We start from the raw sequence: 18,000 nt of genomic DNA, 5'->3' as shown, positions 1-18,000 counted from the left end.
ACAGCACAGCTGCTGCCCAGGGCCTCTGTTCACTGTGCTTGACCCTTGGGCCTGTCACCAGGACTGTCGGGGGCCATTGCCCCTCAGATGTCACATGCACGGCCCCGGCGAGTTGCCTGGGGTGGTCGGGGAGGCGCCTCTGCCAGGACAGCAGCAGCCCTACGAGGGCACATTGCCAGGAGCCTGGGTCCTCGGGTCACTTGGGGGCACCCAGCCAGGTGTGCTGCTGGGAAGGAGGGGGACAGTGGGCACCTGTCCACAGCCTCCCTCAGGTGCCTCAGGAGGCCGCCTCTCAGCTCTTGTGCTCGGCACACGTGTTTCCTGGGGGGCCAGCTTGTGAGTGGCCTGGGTCCCTACGCGCGGTGTGGACAGGACCATTCCACGTCCCGGGACAGGGCTGGCCTGAGCAATCAGGTGACCACTCCAGAGCTGAGCAGTACGCTGACAACGCTCCAGAAAGAATTGGGGCTGGGGGTAGAGGTTGCCTGTTTTAAACAAAAGGCTGCAAGGAGCCCGAGTGTCCTCATTGTGATGTGGGGACAACGTGCTGGCCAACTCGACAGTGCTTGGGCGTGAAGGTAGTCCGTGGCTGCTTCGCGCCTCTGGCCCCCCCCCGCCCTGACTGGGGACCAGGAGTGCGACTGCTGCCCCGGGCTGCCCACCTAGCTTTGTCACACTAGAGGAGATTGTGCCTCTGTAGGGAACCGGTGTGTCCGACTCGTGCGCAGGTCTTCGTTGTGCCGTCACTGCCCCTCATCCCACTACTGGGCTGGCATCGCCCTGACAAACCCTGTGCTTGGAAGGCAGGGCGGGGGTGAGGACCCCCTTCCCGAGGTCAGTCCCAGCCCCACAAAGCGCCCTGAGGCCTTTGGGCTGGGGCTGTCAGACCCGCCATGGTCACACTGCCCTCTCCCCCCCGCAGGGCGCTGCAGTTCCCTCCGGAAGGCTGGCTCCGTCTCTCCCTCAACAATGGCAGCATCACCCACCTGGTGGTCCGGCCTGATGGCCGAGTGGCACTCAGGGCTCTTGGGGACACGGGCTTCATGCCTCCTGACAAGATTTCCCGCTCCTGAGGCCGCTGCAAGGCCAGTGCCTGGCTCTGCCGCGGGAGCCGGGAACAAGGGCCGTGTCCCCTGCCTTCCGTCCGCAGGTGGCACTGCGGTCGCTGTTTCTCCAGGATGAGGCTGCGGAGTGGAAACACCTGCCACACGGCACATCGTCATCCTCCTGCCCAGAGTGGCAGGGGGCGCTTGGGCCCCGCTGCCGGGTCTCCCCAGGTCCTCTGCCCCAGGCTCACCTACTAGGACGGGCCTGTGGGGGTGGAGGCCCCGCGGGGCCCTGCAGGTGTGCACCGGGGCCTGTGGCCAGGACTGCGACTGCAAGAGGCAGCGAGCCCATCAGGCTGAGGGCGTCAGGAGGGCCCGGCGCTTCCATCCTAATGTCTTTGCTTCGTACATTCTTTTTGTAAGATCCTCTCGTCACTTATGTTAAAGACTTTCCTCACCTGGGTTCTTTTCTGAAAACCGATTCCTCACTCCGGAGTTACGCACCCCTGATGCTACTGCATCGGAACTCACGTGTCTTCAAGGCCTTTGCGGACATGGGCACCCAGGCAGGTGGTGGGGGCCAGGGGGAGAGGGTCCTGTTTAAAATATCCAGCTGATGGCTGAATCTTTGCCTCTAGCTGTTAATCTTTTATGCTTATGGATGAAAACATTTAGACATGACATGTCCATCATAAGTATTCTGTTAATTTACCAAAAACCCTACAATTTCTGCAAAGTGGTTATGGACATTTTCTGCTGTGATCAGTGCAACTGAGATATTTGATCCATTTCTGTTAACTTGGAAATAACTACAAAATAAAGTTTTATTTTACTGGTTTTTCAAAGTTCTAATTTTGAGTGTTTTAAAGAAAAGAGGAAGCCTGTACAGCATGACAAATAGCAGCCCCAAACTGGCTGGAATAGTTTCAGCAGAAAGCGCTTTTCTGCAGTGTTTTGTGTACCCAGGGCTGATGGCTTAGCCAGAGAGCTGCCACCAGGGGCCTCGGTGAGAGGCCCTGACCCCAAACAGTGAGCTCGACAGAAAGATGGTTTTCTAGAAGCAGCAACTGTGCACCATGTCCTAGTAGTTTTTGAAAAGTGAGCCAGGGCCTGTGCCAGCTCCCGAAACCACGTAAGTACGGGTGGCATCACGCGCGGCCTGAGTGGGGTGAGGCCGGGAAGTGAAGGAACCCCGGACCTACAGGGCCTGAAGTGGAAGTGGCGGGTCCCTTCCCTGTCCCCTCAGGCCTGCCCACTGAAGACCCGGCCCGCCTTCCTGGTGGCACTTCTGCCCTTCACACTTGAACTTTGCGACAGGCAGCATTTTAGGAACCAGAAAGGAGCCCAAGCAGGGGGAGGCAGTCAAGCAGCGTGAGCAGGGTGTCTGGACGGGGTCCGTCCCAGGGGCCCAGTGACATGACGGGAACTATGGCACAAGGTGACTAAGAACTTTTGAAGTGTGGGTAACAACATCCTAAGTTTGGCCAAAACGAAATGGCACAGTGGGACCCACGTAACGTGAGGGAGCCTGAGTGGATACCGGTGGAAGCAACAGCTCCTCCTGTTATGTTGCTGTTTATTCCAAGACACTTGTTTTTGAGACAGCTGAGGAAGGGACCCGAGTGCAACCTGTAAACTAAGAAGTGTCCGGGGATTTGTGGACAGATGCGAAATGTCAGTGCCACACAAGGAGCATGTGCCTCGCACAGCCCAGTGAGCAAGCTCGCCCAGGAAATCAGACAGCGACAACCCTGCCTGAAACCACACCTAAGTGGTAGCTGCCGCACAGCCCGTCACTTCCTCTGGAAGCTGTGAAAGTTTCTGGAAGCATCTAGCGACCACTAAAGGACCTGCCCGCGCGGTCTCTGGTTTTTGCCACATGTGGCGCGCACTCGCCTCACTGCCTGCCTCCCCTGCACCGCACGGCAGCTCACTGCACCTCTTTCAAGCTGAAGAAATGACACACCAACTGTTAACGTCACAAGACAGGTTTCCCGTTTCAAAGGATGGTTATGAAATTTATGCCATTTTAACTGGTGCCAGAAAGTTTTCACAACTGTTAGGAATGAAAGGGGCCTGAAACAGCAAGTAAACCACTGTTTCACCGAAACACTGCTCAAGATTTTACTAAGGGCATTTTGCCCGGTCACAGGTGAGAGGTCTTTCTGGAATCTTGGAATTATCCCTGTGGTTTTTAAAAATATCCATTAATTGGTTTTAAAAGAACACAAAAATCACCGTAGAACACGTGACAACACAATCACCAGGACTCAGGCCACCTGGTACAACAAACGGAAAAACAGTCAAAGGCCTAAAACTTCAGAAAACAAGAACAGCAGTCTGCAAAATCAGGGCAAAAACACTTTTAATTTCCATCTGAATATTTACAACATACACGACAATAGGGTAAGATTTTAAGGGAAAACATCAGCACTATGAATATAACACCTGTAGCCTGATTTCGAGAACAAAGACGCCTGTTTAAAATGCCATTGGTTTTTACAACAGAAAGTACTTTCTGTCTTATAGATCTAAATTGTCTGCTACGCTACAAGTGGAAACACCTTGTGTAACAACCTTTTGCATTTTAAACTCTGAATTTTGATTCTCATACTCCTGACCTGTCTCTTGTTATGTGAAAAGACTTTTTGTGAATGGAAGAGTCTCATGCCTACGTAGTATCTCCCTATATTATCAAAAAGCAAAGTCAGAAAATGCAAACGATATACAAAAGGCACTGAAGTCAGCAGAAGTGCTGCTGGTTTTTCACTTGGATGTGACGCTGGAGCACTCAGAATGCCGTGTGTGTGAGCAGTGGCGTGGAGCACCTGGAAGGAACCAGCCCTCAGCATGTGGCCTGGTCTTGGGTGTCAGCCGCGGCACAGGGTGCACACACGCCTTGCGGAGGTTAAGGTCCAGGGGAGGCCAAACTAAACCACACTCAGGTAACCGAACCGGGACTCAACCCTGTCAAAAACACTCTAGTTTCCACACTAAAATGCGACTCTCTCATAAAGGAAATCCAACCGAAAGGAATCCTAAAATGTGGGATAACTTCAGAACCAGGGGCCAAATGCAGAGCGTCCCACGACCCCCCTCCCCCCATGGCAACGGCACGAAGTACACTGACAGGTGACAGTGAAAAGGAAACGCACCTTAGTGGTGGCGGCTGCGTCTCATGACTATTCACGTGAGTTCCAATGGCTACAAGACTTTTTCCAAGAGGAAAGCTAGTTTTATCTTTCGGTCACTAATTTAAATGTTTTTAATGACCCCACTGTAAGTATCGCTGCAAGTCTAAGCCGGTCAAAGCTCATTTACCCCGACACCATCTTTTCAATTTGTCTCGCCAACTGGCATCAAGTGGCAAGAAGAGGATTTTTCAACTAAAAAATCAAAGACTCTCCCAGAAAAGGAAAACGTCACAAAGTTCATCTGTTTCACTCAGAACTGAGTTGGAGCGCTGCCGCCGCTGCCGCCACGGCCAAACCTGACTCGGGGTCGCACTCGGATTTCACAGTGACCACGAGTGCCCTGGTACCCATCGGTCACACGCGCACCCAGGAATGGAGACCTGAAGCCTGTCAGTGAAGGCCTGACAGTGAAGACCACGGTGAAGGCCTTCGGAACGTCTGTGTCTGAGTTTGCTCTCATCTTCTAAAATATTGGAAATCTGAACTTTATACAGAACATCCACATTTTCCAAAAATTTTTTACTCTCAAAATGAGGATTAATAAATTAATCAGATTATGTTCTTTTCTGTGAACTTTAGCAATAAACACATTACCCTTCTTTCTTTAAAAACGACCCGAGGGCCCCGGAGCGCACGCCAGCTCTCCGGGGCTGCCAGCTGGGCCAGGCGCACCACCCCCCATTGGCAGGGCTGTAGCGCCCCGGGCTGCCCACGCCAGGGGAGTGCGGGCCGGGCTTCCTGGGGCTGCCCCTCACGGGGCCACTCCTCCCTGGGCTGCAGCTCTGTGGGCGACCAACCTCTGGCAGCTGAGACGTCATCTTCCCTTTTACCGCAGGGCTCGGCCAACTGAGGGAACCAAGAAAAGTGTGTCAGCACGGACGGAGAGATGGGCCAGGGGGCAGAGGTCACGGCGGGACTTCGGCTCCTGCCGAGCCCCGAGGGACGGCTGCCACTCCAAGGAGAGGCCCCTTGGACCTCAGGACCATAGGCCCTGAAGACGAAGAGCCACCGAGTTCCGACAGGAGCTCACGCAGCCCTGACCGGAGTCCCGGGGGCGTCCGCCCCGCACCCCTCACTTGCAGCAGCAGCTCTCCACCCCTCTGCGGCCCTTGCCTCTGAGGTTGGGGGCGCGCCACGCTAGCCTGGTGGCAGCTGTGCCCGAGTCCGCAGCGAGCCAGCACATGCCGAGTCGGGCAGGACATCCCGGAAACCACCCACGGTGCCGCGAGGCAGCCTGTCCTGGGCCCCACCGGTACCTCTGCCTGTCAGAGGGCGAGTAGCGCAGGACGGCGCTTCTCCACCTGTGCACGGCGGGGTACTGCCGTGGGTCCACGTCGGCACACTCCAGGGCTGCCAGAACGTCCCGGTCCAGTTTTGACGGCTCCTCTCTAGGAGGCAGAAAAAAAGGGGGGGCGGAGATGCTGTGACCACAGACACAGACGCCGGCACCACTGCATTCTCAAGACCTCAGCACAGGACAGAACGCCGTGCAGACACACGTCACCGCAGCCCATCACCGCCACCTCAACGTTAGCTAGCTGTGGGGGCTGCCGAGGCTACGGCAGCGGAGAGGACGTGCTGACCCTGCTGTGAAAACGCAGTCCTGCTATTTCCCTTTGCAAGAACACAGCGTCACCGGTGAGCACACGCTTATCTGACAGCATCACCCGCGAGCACACGCCCCAGTCTTACAGTGTCACACATGAGTAGCACCCCCCCGCGATTCATACCCAAAAAGGAAGAGCCTCTGGACGGGCTCCCTCGTGCTGGGGGCCTCCAAGGGCTCTGTGGACACAGAGCTGCAGCCGTGCTGGGGCTCGCGCCCAGGACTGGAGGGACTCAGGCATGTTTTAGCGATTCCCGCCGACATGTCACTGTCTGTCCTTATTTGGCTGCTGCCGAGTCTGTCAGCATCAGGAGGTCCTAACAGGTCTCTTTCCACTGCGTCTATTCTTGACGTCAGGGCCTCCTCGTCTCCAGTTTGCACGGTGTGATTTGGTGCCTTAGGACAGCTACTTCCTCGAGTCTGCAAACCGAGTTTACCGAACTCGGCAGTCAGGCCGGGGACAGGCGACACGAGGGCGCCCGCCGCACTCAGGGCCTCCGGTCTCTCCCCACCCAGAGTCTCGCCACTGCTCGGGGGGCCGCAAAACCCGTTCCTGCTGCTGTGGGGACTGGCTGGCGCCGAGGCCTCTATGCGGTCTGTCCTCTGCTCCGAGGGAAAGATGCTGCACCCCAAATCTCTGCAAGCACCGACTGCGGGTGGGGTGTTGTTTCGGGCTGTGTTCTGCCTATTTTTCACCTCCTCCAGGCTCATGTCATCACCCTCGTCCAGAAACGCCCCCACGGAGACGGAATTGCTGCCCTTCCTGCGACAGCCTGGGAGGGAGGGAGCGAGAGGGATTAGCCCTTCAGGGCACGGCTGGGAGTCCGCGGGGCGCACTCCGCTCAGCCGCACGCCCCTTCTCAAAGTCTCCTGCTCAGAGACTGCTCCGGAAAGAGCGAGCAAGACTCTGCGAACGGGTCCGAGCCTGTGGGCCCAGCTCCCCCAATGAGGGCCAAAAGACGGGAAGGAGGGGCCAAGGTCAAGAGCAGGCCCCCGTCCCATCTGCTGGGACGTCGGGGCGCAAAAGGGAGCAACAGGCATTTGCGTGTTCGCAGGGACCAGCACTTGGTCCGCAGTTGCAGGATGGGGTCTGGGTCCCAGGAGCGCTCAGCCACCCGTGTCCTCACCGAAAGCACAGGTGTTCTGAAGACAGGCCTCGTTTCCTCCCCCGTCTCGTTGGGCCTTCCCGCCCACTTCCTGCTGCGCCAGATACTCCTCCAGCCTCCGCAGGCCCTCGTGGGAAGACAGATCGACAAAGCAGCCCAGAAAGTCCCAGTACTCGACCCAGGGGTACCCTAGCTCGTGAGCCAGCTCCCTGCGAGGACAAAGCACATGCGATCAGCTGGGAAATGGGAACAAAAACACAGAACTGCTGTCACGGGAAACAGCAATTTAGTGCTGGAATCTTGGTTACGATTTTATTTTATCCTGAACTGGGGACTAAATCGGTTCTCTCCGTTTCCTAAAGCAGTGCTTGCCCGACAGGGTGAAGCCGAGCAGTTCACTCACCGACCTGTCACGATGGAGTGAACCAGCCATGGGGACGGAGGGGGACCTCAAACCGACAGACCTCAGAGGTAAAAGGTCAAACAGCAAAACACAACGGACCTTTAGGTTTTCATGAAAGAATCACATAAAGTTAGATGTGATTCTGGTTTTGGGCAGGCACAAAGAAAATTTAGAAGGCCTTTTCGGGTTCAAGTTGTAAACCCAAAAGTGGGCACATTATTTTCAGAAAAAATTCTAAAACAATTCAGTGATGCTTTATTTGATTACACTGTAATTTAGCTTCTCGACTGTAGAAAATATGCTTTTCAGAGTTTTTTTTAAAACTAACAGTTTCTAGCTACACCTGAGTCTCGTGTTCTATTTCCTTCTGCATTGTCAAGCACCCAACGGAAGGCACCTCATTTGTGACACTGTCACATCCCTCAGACACAGGCTGCATGACTGCCCTTCCCTTGGGAGGACTGAGGCATGTGTGTGGGTGCAAGGCTTCAGACCCTCAGGAAAAAGCTGCAGCACTCTAGGAACTAGCACTCCGAAGGCGCAGTGCTTAGAGTTCCCGCCCCAGTCCACACAAGAGCACAGCACGCAGAATGACTTCAGCGCTCAGCTCATCAGCCCTGCGATGCCCTGCCAGTACCTTCCCACTCTCTCGATGCCTCTTTCCGGATCTGATTTCCTGACACTGTGAAAGAAGCCTGCTTTCTCTCGAGGCGGCGTTTTCCAGAGTCTGCGAAAATCTTCTGCCTGTGGAGAGAAAAAATGTTGGGCTCCGCTGTGAATCCGAGTTGCCAGGCAAATGGAAAAGTAGAAGCAGCATCGCAGTCACCTGGGCGCCCCGCCCCCCCCCCCCGGCATTCCCCCTCACTCCCCAACGCACTCCAGGCAACATGCCTGCCTGGCCGGGAGCTGAGACCCGGGGGCCGCAGAATGCCTGAGGTGACGGGGGCGAGGAAGAGTGAGCGGCCTTTCTCTCTTCCTGCAGCCCCGGCTGGGCAGTGAGGGCAGAGCTGCCCCAGGAGACCCCAAGGAACACAATACAGAGCTACCACCAACAGAGCCTCAGTCATTGTCCCATCACGCGTAAGAAAAAAACGTTTTTAAGTTGCTCTTACTAGAGTTTCATGTTTCATGCAGCATCTAATCCTAAATGGTATCGCTTATTTCTGAAGATGTTTTTATAGCTGCAGGTAACTACCTAAAATTTTTTCCACAAGAAAAAAAATTACATACAGTTCGAAGTATGAAACATCTCAGTCTAGAATATGAACTTCAGAATTTGCTAACGGAAGTTCTGTAGTGACAAGTCCAAGAATATTGGAAAGGACAGCCCAGCTAGATTGGCAAGGGCCAGTGAGATGGGCCATCAACACTAACGAGAGAACTGGGTGACGATGACATAGGGAGGGTTAGCCCAGGGAAATGTCGCTTCTTTGAAGCATGCACTCATTACCACATCTGCCCTGGCTAGCAAGTGAGGAACACGTCAAGACACTTGTATCTCCAGCAAGCATTTTGAGCCTTGTCACTAACTCGCTGGGGTCTCCTGAGACCTGGTCTCGAAGACCAAGCACAACGAAGAGGCTGGCACACCCAGCACTCGGTAGGGACAGCCAGAGGCTGGTCGTAGAAGCCCCCACAGCAGCTCACCTTGGCTGGACTCAGGGGCCCCGCGAAGGCGCTGAGGGTCAGAACGGGGTCTCTGGGGCCGCCCGCTCCATGGCTGGTGTGAGAGGCCTCAGCCGTCTGGTCTGAAGACCACAGCTCCCCGATCACCGGGGAGGACGTGTCCTCGGCTCTCAGGAGCGGCACGTAGAAGTGGCCTGGAAGGAGGACACACGCCAGGGCTACAGGCACCGGCTTCGACGGCCGCTCCCCGCGGTGGGGGTGCGCGGCACCCAGTGAACAGCCTGCGGGACAGCGCGCTCCTCACGGCACGGGCCTTGCGAGCGATGCCGTGAGGGAGGCGAGAAGGCCGGAAGGCAGGGCTGAACCCCACACCCCTCCTCTAAGGGGCCCCACACCCCTCGTCTGCTGGGAGAAAAGAAAGGAAAAAAGGAGAGAAGGTGGGCAACGAACAGCTCCTCACCCCCAGGCACTCAGAAGGACCGAGAGGTGGGACCTGCGCGAATGAGACCAGCGCACGGCAGGAGCCTGAGCACCGCGTGCCTGAGCACCGTGGAGCTGACATCCGACCCCGGCCCTTTTGTACGCTCCAATGTGACATCACTGAGCACACGTTGCTAAGAGGCCTGGGATCACAAAACCCTCTATGTGAAATCCAGAAAGCGCATAGGCAGTGCAGTGAGGCCATGGAAGGGGCAGCAGGGACGTTCAGGGGACAGTGCACAGCCAGGCTGTCATGTCCCAATCAAACCATTTACAAAGGCAGGAGGTGGCAGCAGCATCTGCTGACTCCTGCTTTAAATGGAGACCAACAGGGATTTGGATCAGAAAGGACACTCAGAGAAGAAAGGTATTTGCTGCAACGTCAAGCGGGCCGACCAGCCCTCTGGCTACAAGCGACAAGGGCAGGCACTTTTGCTGCCATCCTCTGAAACTCCCAGGAAACAACAGAGGAAGACGGTGGCAAAGGCGTGTTCTGAAACCAGCCATATTCACAGTCCCGAAGCCAGAGCCCACACGCTCCTGCCAAGAGGAGCGAGGCCCCAGGGAGGGGCAGTGGGCCTCCCGACCTGAGCAGCAAGGTCACGGTGTGGCCGCTCGAGGGCCAGGGGAACAGCCCCGCTTTGCCCAGGAGCTTGGGCGTGGCCCCTCCATTTGCTTCTGTCTGAGAAGGGAACAGATACACCGGCTGCGGGAGCGGCCCCAGAGGTTAAGGGGTGAGGGCAACTTGGTCTCCCACAGAAGGTCAAGGTTCAAAGGAGAAAGTGCACAAAAACGCAGGGACTGGGGTGGGAGGCCAGGAAGCAGGGTGACCTGAGGCCTTCTGAGCAGGGCTGACCGGCGACCCTCCGCTTTGCTCCCAGAGCACAGCCAGGGCCTCCCCAACAAGGGACCCCAACGTCCAGGCACGACGCCTACCTTACCCTTTAAATATTCTCTAATCCGCTCCTTCAGTTCCACGGATTTATTTTTGCTTCTTTCGCAAATGACCTATTTAGAAAAAAAGTGAACACTATATCTTAATTTTCTAATCAATAAGATTTTATAAAAGCAAGTTTTAAAGTCAACCATACAAGGACAGTCAGTATCTAACACTGAACATTTCATAAAACCCACAATCAAAAAACATGTGTTGAAGAATATAATCTTCCTTCTAGAATGTTTTGGACCAGCTTAAGAGACCACGACGAGAAGAAAAACTCTGAGAGGGTGGGTGAATTCGTCTTCTTTCTTCATGCTATTCGACACTTTCTGCTTTTCTGCAAAGGAAAGGGACCCTGCTGCACACTACCGGGTCAGCAGGCGACAGACACGCTCGCACTTCTCGTGAGTCCCGCTGCCCGGGAGCTGCTGCCGTCTGGCGGCTGGAAACAGAACGCCCGTCTAGCACGAAAGCAAATGTTTCCTTTTTGCAAATACAGGAATCAACTTTGTTAGCCCTTGAAGAATTGTAGTGACAAGAACGTTTCTGCTAGAAAATAAAAAGCCAATGTTCTTTAAATAAAGAAAGAATCACAAAATTACCATCTCCTACCAGCCTGAGAAACAAAATGCAACACAATTGTACAGTATATCCTGTGAATAGTGCAACTAAGTATTTAAGTCTGTAACTGACTGAGAGATGTCAAATGCTTAAAACATGTTACCAAATGGCACTGTATACTGAAAAAATGTACATACACATGCACACACAAAAAACCGAGTCAGATACATGCAAAATAACAGTAATTTCTGAGTTGTATAATTTTCTAAATTTTATTGTTTTGTTTATGTGTATTCTAAACTTTAAACAGGAAGTGGCACTACTTATGTAACCATAGCAACTACAGAAAAGAACCTATTTCCAAAGGGCAGGCAGGTCCAGGTCAGCTAACAGTTCTGATGGATGCTCAGTCCACCTCCCTCTCCCCTTCATAGGCACAGACGCCCCTCTGCCCTCTCTAAGGCATGTTTTGCTCAACTGCCAGTACAGATCATGACCAGGGCTGCTTCAAACAGTTTGTATGGGTCAGGTGAGAACAGATGGGAGGAGGGAGGAGCTTAGGACAGCACTTGGTGCACACGGAGCTGAACTTGTCAGCTGTTTTCAACATCACCACCACCACCACCACCGCCATCACCGCCATCACCACCACCGCCATCACCACCACCATCGCCACCACCACCACCACCACCATCTCCTCTGTTCTCTATGACTCTAGTCAACTGAGGTGTGTACAGAAGGAACTTGATAAAAAACTGTGAGCTGTTAAGAACGACTGACCACCAATTTCAGGAAAATAAAATCTGCAAACTGGGACAGTTCCTTCTGTCCTGGCTGTACAGAAGCATCTCCTTCACAGAGAGCATCTTACTCGGCAGTCAGGGTTCTGAGGTGTGCCCATGAGGCAACCAACAAATTTACAGTCAAGAGTTACTTGTGACTTCACAGTGGCTAGGATCTTAACTGTAATTTTATATAGTTTCGTTTCTGACACTATACAGTAACAGCATTTTAATAGGTACTTACGTCTTCAGGTGTTTTATCATATTTATTCCGGGGGTGTTTTACAATCAAAGGGTGTGAAGATAGCACGTTGACCACATCTACATTCCCAAACTTACAAGCAAAATGCAGCGGTGTGTCGTAGCCCTAAGAGGCACAGAGGAAGAACACTGATTTCTAATTTACACCCTTTGTTTCCAAGGTTGCTATACAATGAAAACACATATTTTGAAAAAAACCCACAAAACCCTCAAAAACAAAAGGTCATAAAAAGACACTTTTCATAAATGAACAGTAACTAGCATGCTACTACGTGTTCACTTCATGCCAGGGCTTGAGCCCAGCACCATGCCCTAGTCACCATGTACCTAGTGCCTGGGGGCCCAGGTCTAATGGGGAGCTTACGACCGAGCCACGGCATGTCGCCTGCTCAGTAAACAGTGGATTCAATAATTCAGAGCCTCTACAACGTCTTATAATCACTGCTAAAAAGTGAAATAAGTAGATGAAGGCAACATCCAAAATAAAGCAATGTCTTTGAAATTGGTCTGTACTCAAAGAGAACTCTCGCCAGCAAATAGCACCATAAACTAGACCAGTGGTCCCCAACCTTTTTGGCACTAGGAACCGGTGCTCCTATGAGAATCTAAGGCCTGGTGATCCCAGGCGGAGCTGAGGCGGGGTTGCTGGCGCTGGGGAGCGGCTGCAGATACAGATGAAGCTTCGCTCGCCCGCCCGCCCGCCACTCACCTCCTGCTGTGCGGCCTGGTTCCTAACAGACCACGGGCTGGTGGCGGTCCAGGGGTAGGGGGCCCCTGAACCAGACTCTCCACTCCGGACTCTACAATGCTTCTCAATGCTCCACTCGCCTTTGGCGGTACCCTTCCCGGGCACCCCACAGCGGCACCTGTAACTGCTTCCTGCAGACCAGTGGGCTGAGGGCCCCAGTGCGCTCGAGCCCAAGAGCCGGGGAGCCGACCACCTCCAGGCGCCCTTGGTCAGATGGCCACGGGCTCCAATGTAGCCGTCCCCATGGGTCCCATTCACATCGACAGAGCCAGAAACGCGGCCGTGCAGTCCACCAGCTGCCCCCGCGGCCACGGCTGCCGTCTCCTCAGCTTCTCGCTAGGTGCCGAGACTCCGGATGGCCTCACTCCTGCACCCATGCGCTCAGCTCAGTGCACCCAGCAGGTGACCCGCATGGTCTTCTGCCAGGAGATGTCTCTAAGGCAGCCCTTGCCCCTGCTCCAGACTGCACCAAAACATTTTTAGCCTCTCTTGAGATTTTGGCTTTCACTGGGCCTCTCCTGACAAAGGCCGGGAGGCCAGTGTCCTTGGAGCAGCACTGTCTGGGCTGAGACCCACGTGCACTGCCTGGTGAGGCGACCGCTAGTGTGAGGGGTCTTGTTTTCTAACCATCGTTCTGAGCTCTCTGGGCTCCACGAACGTGTCCTCCCTGCCCCTCCACACGCACTGGCACGGTGCAGGGACATAGTACCTACTCCTCCAGGCACACCGTGAGACTGGCCGTGACCTCCGCCGGGGCAGGGACGAGGGCACACTCACTCACCACTTTGTCGGGTGTGTTCAGGTACAGGTCGAGGACGTAGCAGATGCGCTTCTGCAGCATGCCCGGGGCGTCATCCGGGTACATGAGCCGCATGAAGTCGGGGTCTTCCAGCGTCTCGAGGGTCAGCTGGCAGATGGAAGCCTGATTCTCCTTGGCAGCAACATGCATGACGTTGTACCTGCATCCCTCCTGAAGGAGAACCACAGATCCTGAGCTTCGTTTCTGTCACCCGGTCTCGATGCTCCCGACGCGGGAGGCAAGCTCACCTGCACGATGGTTGGGTTGTCCCCTGACCCGATCAGGTACCGGGGATTACTCCAGATGAGGTGGGAAAAGGCGTCTTCTTCTCCCTGCTCCACGGCCTTCCGCAGTTTGGCTGTGAGGTCTTGCGTGCGGGGGTTTTTGTAACTGTTCGCTCTCTCTCTGTTTACTGCTTCTGACTCAAGTGAATATAAGCCATCTGTTACGAGAGACGGAGTTAAGGAACATTTAATCTCACAAACATTTTCTCCTCAGCCCCTATGTGCTACACTGAGGGCGATAAAACTCTCTCCCAGAGGCTTACAATCTGGCTGGGAGAAACAATGACAGTACAGAAGGATCAAGTCCCAGCCTACAGTGGCGGCACCAACGCGCTGCTGTAGCACGTGAGCAAAGACTCGATGGGACTCCATCCGGGAAAAGGCTTTGAGAAGGGGTGTTGAGCTCAGCCGGTGGAGGAGGGACAAGGACACGTGGCCGCCAGCACACCCAGAAGCCGTTCGAAGCACATGGAGCTTTCCCGCAAAGGCAGTGAGGCGCAAGGGACTTCTGCTGGTTTAATCACGACACCTGAGAAAGTGTGAGAGCCGGCTTCCTGAGGGAAATCGTCACAAACTGAGAAGACGGAAGCTGTATGCTTGAAATCACCCTGGTTTCCCTGTCAGGCCAAGTTAGGGAACAGAAGACAGGAGGCAGACGGGACTCTTGACTGGTGGCCAAATGTCCCCAAAGGGAGGGCCTTCCTCTGGAACCCCAGCAAGCCTAGAAGGACCACTGAGCTCCAAGAGGGGACAAGCCTGAGGTCGGGCCGACATTAAGGCCCCTCACGAGAGCAGTCTGTGGGAGTCGGAGTGGTTAGATGTCTGCCTAGACGGGTCCTGCGGGCAAGCCCAACTTCTGCCGAGTCGTCCGCTCAAAGCAGGTGGAGCTCCAGGTGGGAAATGGACTGGGCTCAGCATCGAAAAGGCCCTGAACCCGACGGGCAGCGGGGAGAGGGAAACAGCGGGCGAACAGAGTGGGCCACGGCAGACTCTCGGCCGCTTCTCCCACGGCCTCGTCAACTTCAAGGCCGAGAGTAGCTGACCGGCCTGCTCACCCCCACTGCCTCCACCCTCATGGTCCCCACTCCTCCCAGAACTGACCCGCAACCCATCCTCTTCTGCTGCTCCCCAGAGGGGCCTTCCCTTCCTGGCAAACTGGACTTCTCTCAAAAGCGGAGAAAACGAATCGCCGTGTCAAGAGAGACGACACAAAATCCTGTGGGGAAACATGACAGGACGCCCCGATGCGGGCTGCGGTTTACCTTGCAACCCATCGCTGCTGAAGACTGGCGCTATTTTCACAGGAGACAGTGGTAAAGAGGCTTTGCCTGGGGAAGGGAAATAATCACTAATTCCTCTAGCAAATTTCTCAGCATCTTCTCTGCTGGAAAAAGCTTTAAATCGGGAGCCTTTGATCATTTTGACAGCTTGCAATGCTTCCTTCTTATCTTCGTAAACATGAATCCTTTCTGTGTGGCAAGAGTAACAAAGGAAAGATAAGTCACTGGAGCCGTTGTCACTCACGCGCTCCTGAAGGCCCCATGTTTAACAGTAAATAGCTGCTATCCAGTCGTCTCATTTTCTTATTAATATTCCAAATTTTTAATTTTGAAGAAAAATGGCCTTACCTAGCTAAAAGAACACAATAAACTTGATTATCTATGTGTGTGAACATAAATAACATGATACATATTTTACACATGCATGTAATTTTATATACTATTCCATACTAAAAAATAAATTCATGGATTTTGATCTAAATAAAAATAACAAAAGAAAAGCAAGTTAAAAACTGTGAACGTGAAGAGAGAGTTCCAGACGGAGCCAAAGGCAGTGGCTGCACATGCCTCCTCTAGCGACCGCCCCACGATTACGACGAAGCTACAGAGCAACCAGTACGCGGGTCACCAGAGGTCTGGCTGAACGGAAGCCCTACAACTAGGTCACCTCGAATAACAGGCCACCTCAAAACAGCAGGAGGGGCAGACACAGAACGGCCCGGTCCCAGATCCACGTGTGGCATTCGAGAACCAGGAGGGCTGTCGTGGCTGCAGAGCCACTTCCCCCACCTGAGGAGCGAGGGGTCCCGGCCACACAGCAGGCTCCCCAGCCCAGGGGTCCAGTGTTGGGAAGAGAAGTCCCCGCCGCCTCCGGTGTGCGGCTGAGGGAGAGGAGGGCTGCAGGAAGCGGGGACCTTCCTCTTCGGGGCCCGCTGGCCTTACTCGCTGGTGGACTCGCCGCTCTGAGCTCCCGTGCCGGGGCAGCTGCTCGAGGGGCACCAGGGACACGTGGGGAGGTGCTGAGTCGTCGGGCTTCGGGGCCGGGGCTGGAGGGGCGGTTTGCTCCTGGTCAGAGGTACAGGCAGAAGCCACTGGTCCTCTGTTGAGTACTACATGCTCCCCGCCTGCACATGCAGGCGACACAATCTGGATAACACAGGTCCCTTCGTCCAAGGGACTCCCTGAGACCCCGCCCTTCCCAACACGTGCAAGCCACTTCCAGTGATTTCTTCCACACAAACAGACTGCCTTGGCTCTTGCTGCGAACGTTCATAAATCTCTCAAAGGCTCAGAAAACTCAAAGAGGCAGCATCTGGCCTCACTGCGCTCCGTACTCTTGCTGAGCAACCCCACGCCCTGCACTGGTGGCCGCCGGCCTCGGTTTCCGACCTGGCCCCTCGACGCACCTGTAAGCCCAGCACGCGTGGCAGCCATCTGTGGGTTGCTTGGTGACTCTTTTTTTTCCCCTTTCTTTAATCCCCCCACCACTTCCACCCCTGACCCATGGATGTTGCCGTTTCCCCTTAAGAACTGGATCTCTAAAGGCGGGTGTCCCCTCACACATGCACGCGGCGTGCACCCAGGGTCTGGCACCCCTGGCGCACTCAGGGGGCCTGGCGCATGCGGGGTATGGCTCCACCTGGGGCGCAAACCCAGGACCTTCTGCGTGCAAAGCAGCCATGCTAACCACTATACTGTGGAGCCACCCCTGCTTGGTGACTCCTACCAGGTGGTCCTGGAGGTGCACAGGTTGCAGCTGAACCTGGCCTGCAGCTGGGCCCCTCCCAGGTCTGTGCCAAGGGGCCCCACAGGACACTACATAGAGCCACTCTACTAAGGCCGGGAGACTTAGGAGCCCTACCTAATACACAGAAGCAGACACAGGGAGGCAGCCAAAATGGGGAGACAAAGCAGCATGTTCCACATAAAAGAAAAGAACAAAGCTCCAGAAAAAGAATTCACCAAAATGGAGACAGCAGTCTACCAGATGCGGAGCTCAAAACACTGGTTCTGAGGATGTTCAAGAAACTTAGGGAAAGAGTATATGATCTCAGCGAAAACTTTAACAAAGAGATAAAACACACACATAATGAAGATGGAAAACATAATAGGGAGCCAGTCATAAATGAAGAATACAATATCTTAGATAAAGAGCACATCGGAGGGACTCAAGAGTGGATGAAATGGAGGATCGAATCAGTGACATAGATGACAGGGTAGCAGAGGGCACTCGCCCAGAACGGTAACAAGAAAAAAGAATCCAACTAAATGAAGGTAGTTTAAGAAGCCTCTGGGACAACGTCAAGCATACCAACATCCACATCGCAGGGGTCCCAGAAGGAGACGAGAGAAAGGAACCGAAACCTATTTGAAGAAACGATGACAGAAAACTTCCCTAACTTGGTGACGGAAATAGACATACAACCCCAGGAAGCTCAGAGAGTCTCAAACAAGATGAACCCAAAGAGGCCCACACCAAGACACACCATAATTAAAACGCCAAGAGTTAAATTCAAAGACAGGATCTTAAAAACAGCAAGAGAAAAGCAATTAGTTACATACAAGGGAACGCCCATAAGACTGTGAGCAGATTTCTCAACAGAAACTTTGCAGGCCAGAGGGCTTGGCACAAAGAGGGCTTGGTAGAGTCATCCAGGACCTACGACCAAGATGACTCTACCCAGCAAAGCTATCATTTAGAATCGAGGACAGATAAAGAGCTTCCCAGACAAGAAAAAGTTAAAGGAGTTCATGACCACCAAGCCAGCATTACAGGAAATGTTGGAGGAACTTCTTTAAGAAAAAAAAATATGTATCGAAAGTCTAAATAAAGAATGGTAATAACTAAAACAAACAAATTAGAAAATTCTGATTATATAAGAAC

General features: G+C 54.0%; 2 protein-coding genes across 2 annotated transcripts in view; one reads left to right on the top strand and one right to left on the bottom strand.

Moving 5' to 3' along the window:
• PGAM5 (PGAM family member 5, mitochondrial serine/threonine protein phosphatase) overlaps positions 1-1,891 on the top strand; it is a gene marked incomplete at its 5' end in the record, with an annotated part of 4,443 nt that extends 2,552 nt beyond the window's left edge. The window contains 2 exons of the mRNA XM_023537402.1: positions 88-218; positions 865-1,891. Of these exons, the coding sequence (XP_023393170.1) occupies positions 88-218; positions 865-1,073 (340 nt within the window). The remainder of the gene's footprint in view (positions 1-87; positions 219-864) is intronic.
• A 1,503-nt stretch (positions 1,892-3,394) lies between these two features.
• The window catches only part of ANKLE2 (ankyrin repeat and LEM domain containing 2), a 22,201-nt gene continuing 7,595 nt past the window's right edge, over positions 3,395-18,000 (bottom strand). The window contains exons 3-13 of the mRNA XM_011371369.2: positions 15,099-15,305; positions 13,801-13,994; positions 13,535-13,723; positions 11,989-12,111; positions 10,403-10,469; positions 9,003-9,175; positions 7,993-8,099; positions 6,974-7,161; positions 5,971-6,619; positions 5,497-5,628; positions 3,395-5,086 (exon numbers count right to left, since the gene is read on the bottom strand). Coding sequence (XP_011369671.1) covers positions 4,831-5,086; positions 5,497-5,628; positions 5,971-6,619; positions 6,974-7,161; positions 7,993-8,099; positions 9,003-9,175; positions 10,403-10,469; positions 11,989-12,111; positions 13,535-13,723; positions 13,801-13,994; positions 15,099-15,305 — 2,285 coding nt within the window. The 3' untranslated portion in view covers positions 3,395-4,830. The remainder of the gene's footprint in view (positions 5,087-5,496; positions 5,629-5,970; positions 6,620-6,973; positions 7,162-7,992; positions 8,100-9,002; positions 9,176-10,402; positions 10,470-11,988; positions 12,112-13,534; positions 13,724-13,800; positions 13,995-15,098; positions 15,306-18,000) is intronic.

Source organism: Pteropus vampyrus, unplaced genomic scaffold, assembly GCF_000151845.1.
Source record: "Pteropus vampyrus isolate Shadow unplaced genomic scaffold, Pvam_2.0 Scaffold189, whole genome shotgun sequence".
NCBI lineage: Eukaryota > Metazoa > Chordata > Mammalia > Chiroptera > Pteropodidae > Pteropus > Pteropus vampyrus.
The sequence above is the reverse complement of the archived record's forward strand: the minus strand, read 5'-3'. Positions and strand labels throughout refer to the sequence as shown.